We start from the raw sequence: 13,090 nt of genomic DNA, 5'->3' as shown, positions 1-13,090 counted from the left end.
CCGATAGGCTTTTCTGAGTGTTCTTGAACACACCACCCATGTGAGCAGACTGCTGGTTCGGCCGTTTCTCACACAGACGAAGGACAGACATTAAATATCACAACAAGGTAACACTGTAACGCCTGTGTATTTTTCACACCAAACACTCCAATTTATATGAATTTTAGATGTTATTAATGGGGTTATTTTAAATAAAAGTTCGTGGTAGGAGCCAAAAGTTACGGTTTGGTTTCAGCAGCTAGCTAAACGCAATAACATTAGCTTGATTTTTGATAGCTAATATTTATTTTTTTTATATTAAATTTGCTAATTAGCTTAGGTTAGCTATGAGTGGCGTGTAACTGCTGTTATCTGTCTGACTACCAACCTAGCACACCTACAACAACACATACGTAGCGGAGCGATGTATTTAGCTAAATGCGAGTCATATTCAACTGTTAGCAGCTAGTTGCTAACTGGCCGGTTTGAATGAACGGGAAGGAAGAGGCTTTATTTGTCGTGAGTGTACTGTCTCTTCCTGCTCACACACCGACCGGCTGTACTTGTGAATTTGCGCGAATTTAACTGAAAGACACCTGTTTGCCACAGTGTTGTTTAGTAAAACACTGTTCACACGGATGCTCATGTTCAGAAGAGCTCATTCATTTTGATGCGGCCTGCTAACATTAGCCGAGTAAGAATTGGCCGTTCTCAGCAACTTTGACAGCTTTGGAGACATCTGATACTTCTGACCAGTATATTTTATCAGCACTTTTTCTGCTTATTCCATGTAGTAGCTAGTCGGGTCACAACACATCACTTACTAGATTAATGTAATTATAGTACTACACAGCCGATAAACGGAAGTATAGACATTAACGTATTATCAGATATCATAATACCTTAGGAATAAGATTTATACAGATTTTCCCCCATCTAAAAAGTCACGCTGAACTTACAGGACAACTTGGTAAATATATACTCTATCAAGTCTAGCAATCTGTTGGTTAAAAGGTATGACCTTACTGAATGGCTTGCTGTCTCAACAGATGGCTGAAAATGACGTTGATAATGAACTGCTGGACTACGAGGAGGATGAAGAGCCCCAAGGAGCCCCTGAGAGCGGGACCCCAGCAAACAAAAAGGAGGTGAAGGGGTCCTATGTATCCATCCACAGCTCCGGCTTCAGAGACTTTCTCCTCAAGCCAGAGTTGCTCCGTGCCATAGTTGACTGTGGTTTTGAACATCCCTCAGAAGGTGACTGGCAATCTTGGGCTGTTTCATGATCAAAAAAATTTCTCAACTTAACATTCATGTTAAAATTACAGCTAGAAGCGGACAATATTGAAACCTTTTTTTTTTCCTATGTACAGTTCAGCACGAGTGTATTCCTCAAGCTATCTTGGGCATGGACATCCTGTGTCAGGCCAAGTCTGGTATGGGAAAAACGGCAGTGTTTGTATTGGCGACACTGCAGCAGATAGAACCTGTGGACGGTCAGGTGAGTTTGTTGTTTGGCATGTTACAAGCTTGTTATACAGAGTTTTTATGAGTCATTGTACCTCCTCTGTATATTTATATACTTGTGTAGGTGGTGTTTATGATGTGTGATTCTGTTGTGTAAAATGGGTAAAGGTTTTCTGCAGCTGTCAGATGTTAGAACCTTTTTCATTGAAGAAACTTTATGTTTTAATATTTGTATGTGGTTTTGCTACCCAAAGGTTAGCATTTACAAAGAACAAAATGGATCTGCCTGTGAAAACCTTTTGGAGAGTGTGGCTATTTGTGTCACAAATAGCAAAATGTTCTGACACATGTTTTTTCTTGTCAGCTTTACGGCACGCTGATCCAAATAACACACTATTTGATTCTGGATTTGAAACTATGATGATAATTCTGTTTTATGCAAAAACTACATAGTTATGATAGTTACCAAAATATTAACATTTTCAAATATTACTGAAATATGTGCTGCACTTGTAATAATAAAATAAGTGTCATTGTTACGTGTATGCCAGGTGTCCGTCCTTGTGATGTGCCACACAAGAGAACTGGCCTTCCAGATAAGCAAAGAATATGAGCGCTTCTCCAAGTACATGCCCAGTGTCAAGGTGTCTGTGTTCTTCGGAGGCATGGCCATCAAGAAGGACGAGGAAGTCCTGAAGAAAAATTGCCCTCACATTGTTGTTGGAACTCCCGGACGTACCCTTGCCCTCATCCGCAACAAGACCCTCAGTGTGAAGAACATAAAACACTTTGTGCTTGATGAGTGTGATAAGATGTTGGAGCAGCTGGGTGAGTGAGATGAACAGGAGCAGAACTGATAGGCTGAGGCTTCCTGTAAATTCAGATGTTGTTCTGTAATTTTATAACCAACCTCTTGTTGGATCTCATCTCTTAAGTGAAATAGCAATTAATGTTGCTTTCAGTTAGCATTTAATATACATTTTTTATGAAATAGTACTGACAGAAAATGTAAGTAAGATGCATATTTTTTCAAATACCAAGCTTTCCCTTTTCTGCATACAAAGACACATTTAAATTTGGAATTATCTATTTTTGTGTGCCACAGACATGAGGTGTGACGTCCAGGAAATCTTCAGGCTGACACCCCATGAGAAGCAAGTTATGATGTTCAGTGCAACGCTAAGCAAGGAGATCCGCCCGGTTTGCCGCAAGTTCATGCAAGATGTCAGTTATTTTAAGATTCAGTGAAGTCTCCAGTTGAATTTCCAGTGCTCCAGTCAGCCATATTTACATCTTAATTTAATAGTAATGAAAGGAGCTTGAAGTTCAAAGTATAAATATATTTTTATGGTCACAGGCATAGCTAGTCTTTTAAAAACCTGAGAGAAGTAATTTGGTCAAAGTCAAAGACAAGCTCAATATGCTGATTATTCCCAAGTTGCTAATTTATCCTGAAACCTAAATCATGCTGTGTTGCGGTACTTGGTAATTCTGTTTGCTGAGATCAGTGAGGTAGCTAAAAATAGTTTCTCTCTTTTATGCACGTCAATACAAACATTATAAAGTCATTGGCTTCATGAAAATTTGAGAGGTGAGCCTGAATATCGCAGGTTTGATCCCCTGAAAGTGAAAGTGCAATGATTACCTTTCTCTTTATTACCAGCTATAATCTACCCTTGAAGGCCCTTAACTCTTATCACTGTTTGTGGCTTATCTGATTGCCTTTTGAAAAGTGTGCCTGCTCTCAGCAACACGTCCTTGGGTGTAGAAATTTATTCCGTGCAGTAAGACAACTATAGTACAGCAAATATCTTTAATTAGTAAATGCATTATGTCTATTATTTTATCTGCATGAAACCCCTCGTAGCTTTGCCCACTTGTGGCTCTCATTGCCATAAGTGGCCATATCAGAGGGGGAAAGTGATCCTCCTTGGCAGATTTGGCTTGGTCAGGGCAGTCGCTCCTCCTGGCTCTGCTGTAGTCCAAGAGAACAAGTTATTGCACTCAACACAGTTCATTAGACGAAATATAGATAATCTTTTGATCTGTACAGTGACTTATGACTTATTTTCATGCGAGCTACAATTTTTATCTAGCCTGTTGCATTTCTTTTTTGTTCGACAGGGTCATGTGTTTGTGATTGTGAGCGAGACTAATATTTGGCTTGTTTTTCTTTCATAGCCAATGGAAGTTTTTGTGGATGATGAGACCAAGCTTACACTCCATGGCTTACAGCAGTATTATTGCAAATTGAAGGACAGTGAGAAGAACCGAAAGCTGTTTGATCTGCTCGATGTGCTTGAGTTCAACCAGGTACAGTTTGCAATCATTTCAGATGATAAGTTAGAATTGTTGTTCATAGCAGCATTTTTATTGCCTGTGAAGAGGCTTAATGTACATTTACAGCCCTTTCACTAATCATTTTAGAGTTTCGGGTTTTGTCTCCAGAGGGAGGTGATGGTGCCAGCTTCGGCTTCGCTCAGTAAAATTATGCACGCCTCTTCTTTTGATTTGTGATAGGTGGTGATCTTTGTCAAGTCAGTGCATCGCTGCGTGGCCCTGTCTCAGCTGCTGGTGGAGCAAAACTTCCCTGCCATTGCCATCCACAGGGGGATGGCACAGGAGGAGAGGTGCATTGTTTGTCTATAGTTCTTGTCTTTTGTTCACAATTTGAATTTGACAGTAGTTCTGCTCATTTCTGTATCATCATGACAAAATGTAGAAAATAGTGCCTCATAGTGTTGTTCCTCTTCTTTAGGCTAGAGTCAACACTTTCAAAAACTGATATTGCTTTGGATGTTATCTTACATATCCCTCCTCTCATATTGCTCTTTTCTCTCCTCAGGTTATCCCGGTATCAGCAGTTTAAAGACTTCCAGCGGCGGATCTTGGTTGCAACCAACCTGTTTGGCCGAGGCATGGACATTGAGCGAGTCAACATTGTCTTCAACTACGACATGCCAGAGGATTCTGACACTTACCTTCACAGAGTCAGTCAGGAGTGATACATAATTTTGATCATCTGATTTGTTCATTAATTATGCCCTTTCAGAGTTGCAGTGAAACCCCATGTAGTTTTGCCCACTTGTGGCTCTCATTACCATAAGTGGCCATATCAGAGGGGGAAAGTGATCCTCCTTGGCAGATTTAGCTTGGTCTGGGCAGTCGCTCCTCCTGGCTCTGCTGTAGTCCAGCAGAACAAGTTCAATCAGACACAGTTCATTAGATTAAGCTTGAGTCATTCACAGGGATGGTCTCAGACTTTATTGATCCTGGTTTGAGTACTTTGTTCATGTGAGACTGTTTATTTAATTTCTGGTTTGCTCTGCAGAGTTGTGTATATCAGAATATATGGCTTTTAGCTTTTGCGGATAATGTGGCATCAAGCTTACTGAAACAGTCTGAATTTGTTCAGAAACTGTGCCTTTAAAACATAAAAGAAGTTGCTTTAATGTTATCTCTGTATTAAGTGAATTGCATATGATCAGGGAATTATAATGTGAAGCATTTAGGAATTCATAAAAGAGAAACTTTTCCCAAACTCTCACCATTGTCTTATAATTATAAGCTTGCTGACCTATTTTGAAAAGTAGCATCTTTGTTTTCCTACTAGCAGTCTGTTTAAGCTCAAACCTTTTTCTCTGTACATCAGGTGGCCCGTGCCGGCAGGTTTGGAACCAAAGGCCTGGCCATCACCTTTGTGTCAGATGAGACAGATGCCAAGACCCTCAATGAAGTCCAAGACCGTTTTGAAGTCAATGTAGCAGAGCTACCAGAGGAGATTGATATTTCCTCCTACAGTAAGTTTTTTTTTTTTTTTGGCTTCTATCTGTAAAACACTCGGACCAGAGATATCCACTGGTCAGCAATCTTTGGGTATTTATATGTACACTGGTATTCTGGTAATTCATTGTGTGTACACAAGTATATATAATCTCTTTGCTGTTAATGATAGATACATTTTTTGCCCTTATCCTTCAGGAGACTGAAGAAAAATAAAGTAGCAGCAAAACAGAGCCAGGCAGCAGTTTCAAGATATAGAAAATATGTCTGTCCAGTGTTTAAAACCTGGTTAACATTACTTTATACTATCACACTAGCACATTGTTGTACATAAATTAAACTGCAAAACATCATTTCATGTTACTTCTCCTGTTAAGTAAAACCTTTTCTTTTTCTCTTTGCAGTTGAACAGTCCAGATGAGCCTGAAGTTTCTTTCCAGTAAAGATTGTGTGTTTCTTTGTTGTTGCTGTATTTTGGTGGAAGAAAAAAAAAAAAGAAAAAAAAAAAAAAAAGGAACAAAATATTTTATTTTAAAGTTCCCTTCCTACCATATTTGTCAACAAGTTCACAATGATAAAACATTTCTTTTTATTTTATGCAGTCTTCGCTGCTTGTTTTAGTGTTTTTCTGGTCAAAACCCTTGATTTTGGTTAAAGAAATAAACTTTTTATAACATATGATGATTGATGGCGTTGGATTTAATTTGGCACATGTATCTTAAATGTTACATTAAAGAAAAGATAAAGTATATCATGTAAGGTACAAAAGATTGTGACTTTTGATTGTAATATATTATTCTCACAAGCAGAGGGCAGCATCACCATAGTTTAAGACAATACCACAGTTTCTCCAAACAGTCATTGACTTAGAACTGGCTGCCAAGTAGGATAATTTGAAACTGTACAAGTTGAGTTAAAATAAAACCTCACATGAAATTTGAGCCCAGCAGCCACTTTTATGACGTGGATGTACCAACAAAAACCTGTGACAGCTAAACAGGTGTCTCAGTCCATACAAGTGGATAAATGTGACAGTAATATAAACTTGGATCAAAATAAAGAAAATGTCTTTCAAAGAATACTGTGTGACCCAAATAAAGTTCAAGGAAACAGGTTTGTGTAAGACATATCTAGGCTCTGTTGAATGCACAAACAAGAAGTCATGTCTTTGGGAAATGTGTCGGTGTTGGTCCAGTCCATGCTGACTTCACTTCAGTTTCAGATGGCGTTCCTTTCCATTTAACAGTCTGTGTTACACAGAATGTTTGATTCATAGCTGATGTGTCAGCAAGCCACAAAAAGCACAATTAGTGCAGTCTTTGGTTATGTCCATAGCATGCACATGCTCTGTATTTCACAATAAAAAAGGTATCTGCCTGCATTTTACATTAGAGTTTTCTACAAAGCAGCAGCAAAAGTTACTCCCTTGCCGCTTGTCATTGAGCGGTTACAATGCATTGTGGGATACAGAGTCATTACTGTCATGGTATGTCAGGCTATTAATGCAGGGCAGATGATCCTTGTGCACTTCCGCCATAGTTCAGGAAATATCAGTGCTAAACAAAGTGCTTCATTGCTCTTGTAGTGTTCCTCTTCTCAGGCCGATCTGAGGATCTCAAAAAATACTCTCCACCCCTGAACCAGCAATCAGTCCAGTGTAGAGGAAGTCCTGGGGTGCTTCAGGGCTCTAATTTGAGGTCCCACATGTGTTTGCAAAGGAGCAGGGAAGGTTACAATCCTCTCTGGTCAAACATATTACATTAAGGGTTGCCTTCATGGATGTGGACAAAATCGAGGCAACCCTTTCTGCTTGCAGTCTTTGCAGCCAGATGGGTACCTGTGGTCTTTACCCACTTCAAGCCAGATGAGAAAAATGGCTCTTCGTCTCCAAGTGTCTTCCTTCTTCAATGAAGTCGACCTCATCACATTAAAAATTAAAATGAAAAAAAAAAAAAAAAACAAAACAAAACAAAACAAAACAAAACAAAACAAAACCCAACAACTGAAAAACCAAAAACAAAACTCCTCAGTACTAGTCTATGAACTTGTGTGTGTCGCCGTACATCCAGTGCTGTGGAGGGAGGGCCACCTCGTTGAGGTGGCTGCAGTCATCACTACATTTACATGACTGGATAAACATGACCGACCTCTGGAAATGCTCTCCATCTGGGCAGACAAATATAACAGGTACAGTGCGTGTGCGGCGTGGCAGGCAGCACCGATCGTCTGAACACACCCCGCAGTAGTTGGGCCGGTATCGCCGGGCGCTCACACATTGTGCGTAGGACAGATGAATGGGCTCCGGAGCTTTCTGGGTCAGCGAGCACTTCCTCCCCTTCTGTAGATGGACAGTAAATGCAAAGAGGTGAGTGTAATAGTGTCGAGAGGTGTTTCTAACTGGCTGGAATAGTGACGTTCACCAAAAAAAAGTCGTGAGGATTTTCACTGTGGAAAAAAAGAAAGCCAATAAACGTTGACTTTTATTTGCCCTGTCGTTTTACATAACTGCAGCTTTAAGCGGCTTTGTTCCTCAACTCATTAGTTTCACATTAAGAGAACCAGAATTTAACTTGAGCCAAAACAGGGATTGAGAAAAGGGGATTATTTTTGGATACAAGTGATTAATTTTAAGATTAAACATGTATTTAACATTTGAGTGGCCTCTGTTAAACACAATGAAACCCGATTTAAAACCACATCTTTTAACTCAGTGGCGTAAAGAAAAGAGTCCATTTGTGTCCAACATGGATGATTAATATAGACACACCACTTCCCTGGACTCTGACTACACTGATGGGGCCAAGCTATGGACAGTTGCTTGGCAGGAATGCCAGGGGTGGGAGGCTATATTTAAAAGGCGCCTGCCTGCCACCAAAACACAGCTGAGTAAATCAGCACTGCCCAGTTCCCACTGGATGTGGAGCTTCATAAAAGTACTGCTAAGATAATCTCTGGTTTTAAGATTGGGATAAAGAAGGCTTTAGTACTAAAAGCATATTTATTCAGGACCAGAACACCATTTTTCTGCTCTTAAGGTGAGAAAGGGAAACAGGAATGCAGTGAGAAGGTATTGCTTTCCCTGAGTAGCTGAACATAGATAGATAAGCAGTTAAATAATTCTATATTGATAAGTCTTATCACAGGGTGTCCAGGTTTTACTGCGTAAGAGATAAATTAGTGCACAAAGAAGTTTAACCAAGTTTGACCTATGCTCTATCTCTATCTCTCTCGCCAGTCCATTTCACGCTGCTTCACCTTGGCAGGGACTTTCAGGCCTTGGCATGGCCGTATGGTGCAGATCCTCGTCTCTCTCTCCAGTTTACATTCAGGGTTCTTGTTGGTGATTCGAGAGGAAACGCCCATCCCGCAGCTGCGAGAGCACTGGGACCAATCCGTGGTCTGCACAGGACACTTCTTTTGCTTCAGATGGTTCCACACTGAGTAGCATCAGAGAGATGGAAGAGGGTGAAGGCCAACACTTATAACAGCAGTTCCCAACATGGGGGTCAGCATCCCTTTGAAAGGTTGTAAGATGATTAACAAAACTGAAAAAACTCATAGAAAACAAAAAACAAAACAGCATTGAATTTCTATGGGAAAATTGTTGCACTTAATCCAAAATTGTTGCACTTAATCCAAAATAACAATTTTGAAAACATCATCAGCTAGCCATTTCAGCAACAAAGCGGGATTCGGCCCTTTAGCCTACTGAGGATGTTTGCATATTGTCTCAGTGTCACAGTGAAAGAGCTATCCAACCTCACAGCTCACCAGGCATGTGTTTGTATCCACGATCACTTTCCCAGCCGCTGGACCTGAGATCTGTGAGCTTGTCAGCCAGGACCAGTGCGTTTTCAGGCTGGTTCAGAGCTGGATGGTGCTCATGTTTGGGCAGATGTTGTGGTGGAGGCACCTGTGACAAAAGATAAGACAAGATGCATGCAGTGCATTGGAGATTTTTTATCTTTTGCAGCCATGTGTATCATTTGTGCATTTATCATAATATTAGCACTGTGATCCTCTGATCAACAAAGTAGTTACTTGATGAAATGATGAAATGTATCCTGTCTATAGTCAGAAGGAGAAGGATATGTGATGAATTTAAAAAACATCAACAAAAATTTTACATCAGCTTTGTTCCACTGCTGAGAGAGCAAATCGATCACTCCAATTTGCTTCTTGAAATTCCTCTAAAGAAAGACAGAGTTATTGTCTCGACTATCTTCGCCTCATGTATGTCTACAAATAATCTGCAATAATTTTGATAAAATGCATTGAAAAAAAGTTTTGTGTTATTTAAAGAATACCACAGGGTGAGGAGATTCATTTTTCAAGGGAGATGAATGGTCATCACATCCAAAAACTTACCTGATGCTTAGCTGGGAGGCGCCAGGTGCCTTTATGGCAGTCCACACTGAAGCAGCACTGCCCAGGTATCCTGACCAACTGTGGGTAGGGGCAGGATGGTGATGATGGTGGCAACTTGTTGTTACACAGAGGAGCGCAGCCAACAGCACCGTCAATGCAAGTACACTGGTGTTTGCAGCCAGCGCGGAAGCTCTCGCCATTCTGGTAGATCCTGCTGTTGTACTCGCATGTGCGTCCCTCAGATTTAGCTGGGGAGACACACGCATAACTCAGCTGGAAGAAAACTTGAAAAGTGTTATGCCAGAAACAACAGGGACATTCTTACAGTGCTATGGGTTTGGTATTTCAGAGATGCAGAACAGGACATGCTTTAAAAAGGTACCTATAGCAGAGCCTCTGCTTATGTCAGGTATGTGAAGAAAAACTTCAGAAATTATCGAAATTCAGCACTTGAATTGTACAGTGGTGAGCGAAACCTTTTGCGGACTTCACCGAAACAAACTACGTGACCTCACATCCTAACAGTGTTGCACAGAGGACCTCTAAGTTCGAAAGGTCAGTGGCAAAAATGGAGACAGGAAGTGTCAGACTCCTTGTCTCCATAACATGGAAGAACCTGCTATACATAGTTTGTGGGACAGCACTGGCATGGTGTATTTTTAGCTCTGAAGCCCCCTGTTGCTGTCATAAAGCATCTCATTAAAATGTCCCCTGTCCTGCTCCCTGTCACTCATTCATTGATCCGTTTGTCCTGATGGTTTTCAGGCTGAATTCATATTCATTTCCTTGACATCTTTTGTAGATTGTTGCACACGCTTCACCACGTATATAAAAATCCACATTTACCGCCCAATATTCTACCATTCATATTCATACAAGGCAACAATTAAGATTCCTTCCCTGCCTGCACACATTGTTCCTTCAGCCCCTCACCTCGACAGATGCCCCAGGCTGTGGCTACATCGTTGCCGTAATTACACTCCAGCCCTTTGTGGTGGTCACAAGGCCTCATGGGGCTGCAGTCCTGGTTGAGCTGTGCAGCACACACCTTGCAGCAGCCACATCCATCTGGCACAGTACTAACCCCTGGAGGGCAAATCAAGGGGCCTGCAGGGCACTCACAAATCGCTGGGCAGCCAGCAGTCACCTGGAGGGGTGAGAGGAGGGGCAGAGAGGGTGATCACATCTGGGACTCAATTTCGATGATACATACTGCTAAGAGAAAGCACGTCGGACAGGACAGTGAACCCCCACAGTCTTTTTTCATCCAGCATCTAACCTTCTTCGATGAGTCTGATGGGAAATAGAGATACATAATAACCAGAGAGCTTCAGTCGTCTGCTTGTTCATTGCACAGCTTTTAACTTTACCTCCATTTAAATGTGCAGTGCAGCTACAGAATATTATTATTTGATTATGTGTTATCACTTAGGATCTCTAGGTTTGTCATTTATTGTTTATTTTGTACTCTTATTCTGACAGCTGCAGTAATACACCTCTACAGTAGGTCAAGTTACTGCTGTCCAGTCATCCCTGAGCATCTAGACAGCTCGGATTTTGTATCACGTCCACTGGCTTGATGATTTGAGTCATCACTCAGTGCTGGAGTCAACTTGTTCTAGTCTGTAGGAATCAACATGTCGCTGTGCTTAAAAAAGCAGACATGAGTAGACACGTGTATTACCAGTAAAAACAACCAGGTTCCAAAGAACTGTATTTGATTTATGATAAGGAGTAAAAACCCTATCTACGCTATGATTGGGCAAACTTTGTATTTAATTTTTTTACATTTTCTTTTAGGCAAGCGGGAATCTTCAGCATCAACAGGATGTGGTTTTAAAATAGAGTATTTGAAGATGAAACATGACAGAAAGCTTTCCTAAAAATACACTTGGAGGTGTTTGTGCTCTTCATACCCTGGAGGCCAAAGTCAAATGATATTTTTGCCATGGTTAAATTATCCATAAAAAAAACTCCCTTAGCTCTCAGTAAACAGACTTCTGCCTCTTACACAGCTCCAACAGAAACACCTTACCTGTGTGATGACGGCTGTTGTCAGTACAGTCAGATAGATCAGAGGTGTCATGATTAAAGTTTCAGCAAATTGCAAAATAAATACAAAATAGTTCCTTAAAGATACACTGAGTGATTGTTACACTTAGTTTCTGTCTCTAATCGGACCTTGGTCCTTGTCTTTCTACCGAGATAAACTGTCTTCACGCTTTATATCCACTGTGCGGCTGCGGGTGACCCCGCCCTCATCCATACTTCTAACCAATCAGCGCGCAGCCAATTACCCCCCCCTCCCCACTCCCCCCGCCCTCACCCCCAGGAGGGTGTGGCTTTAACCACTGTGGTAGTTCGGTGATTGGTGGGCGTGTTTTGGAAATGAATGTGGCCATTCATAAAAATCGCAGGAGCCCTCTGTGTTTATTTTATGGTTTAAAAATTAAAATGTAACAGCCGCTTTCAAGTCACATTTAGACACATTCCTGCCTTTGTGGCCACCGCTCTCCTAACACTAAGTAAATATATTCAGCTGGGCCAGACAGCATGGTAACATTAATAAGAGCCCCACCTCTGGGAAAAAAGGGCGGGTGGTGTGCGTGTGTGTGTGGGGGGGTAATTCCCCATGTTTTTCCAGACCAATGTAGGTGCCAGAACAGAAAATTAAAGTGCAGTGTATAAGGAAAATAGTAAGATAATAGTAGTTGTCACAGAGAGAACACACTTCTCTTTGTCAGCATCCATCACATCATCTGAAAAAGCCTGTTTTCCATAGTTTTTAAAGGTCGGTTTTGATTGTTTTACTCTCCTCATCTTGAGTTCAGGTGTCCTGGCTGTTTTCGACTTGTTATTATTTCTAACCACATGGTGCTGACATGGGAATGATGAGGATATGATCACTTGGAGAGGATGGTCGAGCTGAGGGTGAAGCAGGATTATTGTTTTAAGTGCAGCTCATATGAGAGCTGGCCTCCACCGCCTCCTTCTCTGCTGTCTTCCTTTTCAACCACAGGGTTTTCAGCCACACCTGCCCTTACACAGAGACCTCCTTTGATTAAAGAAATGTGATACACAGAGGTTTGGAAATCAGGTTCCTGACATGAATGTCTATACTTGCAAAGTTTTGGCTTAGACTTAAAAAAAAAAAAAAAAAAAACGAAGAAGAAAGAAGAAAAAAGCTAAACATGGTTTTTGATTATGTGAGGTGCCGGGAAACTTCCATACTAACAATTCAGGAGATAATGATCAGCACCCTGTATTAAATGGCAGTCTGACAAAAATAACAATTTTTTTCTGTGTATCACTGGCAGCACCCACATTTTTGAAACAGTACATTTTTTAGCTGTAGCTGGTCAAATAAGGAGAAAACATTGTACATCATCTCTTTTAAATTAAATTCATCTTCTACATACTTTTTGGTGCATTATACTGCTGTCTGTCTTGAGTTTAAAAGAAAAATGACATATATATCTTATTTGATTATATC

General features: G+C 40.9%; 2 protein-coding genes across 2 annotated transcripts; one reads left to right on the top strand and one right to left on the bottom strand.

The window, feature by feature from the left end:
* Positions 1 to 25: 25 nt before the first annotated feature.
* On the top strand, positions 26 to 5,772 carry LOC115041346 (ATP-dependent RNA helicase DDX39A). Its single transcript, XM_029498740.1, has 10 exons — positions 26 to 107; positions 1,029 to 1,236; positions 1,353 to 1,480; positions 1,998 to 2,274; positions 2,552 to 2,670; positions 3,628 to 3,759; positions 3,967 to 4,076; positions 4,292 to 4,436; positions 5,099 to 5,246; positions 5,634 to 5,772. Exons 2-10 carry the CDS (start codon positions 1,029 to 1,031, stop codon positions 5,648 to 5,650), a joined length of 1,284 nt encoding a protein of 427 aa, XP_029354600.1. The 5' UTR covers positions 26 to 107; the 3' UTR covers positions 5,651 to 5,772.
* Positions 5,773 to 7,229: 1,457 nt separating this feature from the next.
* On the bottom strand, positions 7,230 to 11,772 carry LOC115045275 (protein CYR61-like). Its single transcript, XM_029504885.1, has 6 exons — positions 11,633 to 11,772; positions 10,531 to 10,744; positions 9,598 to 9,845; positions 9,001 to 9,142; positions 8,485 to 8,666; positions 7,230 to 7,567 (listed from the first exon to the last, which is right to left on the bottom strand). Exons 1-6 carry the CDS (start codon positions 11,681 to 11,683, stop codon positions 7,262 to 7,264), a joined length of 1,143 nt encoding a protein of 380 aa, XP_029360745.1. The 5' UTR covers positions 11,684 to 11,772; the 3' UTR covers positions 7,230 to 7,261.
* Between the last annotated feature and the right edge of the window lie 1,318 nt (positions 11,773 to 13,090).

This window comes from Echeneis naucrates, chromosome 1 (genome assembly GCF_900963305.1).
Source record: "Echeneis naucrates chromosome 1, fEcheNa1.1, whole genome shotgun sequence".
In the NCBI taxonomy this organism is placed as follows: domain Eukaryota; kingdom Metazoa; phylum Chordata; class Actinopteri; order Carangiformes; family Echeneidae; genus Echeneis; species Echeneis naucrates.
This window is presented reverse-complemented; position numbering and strand designations above follow the sequence as displayed.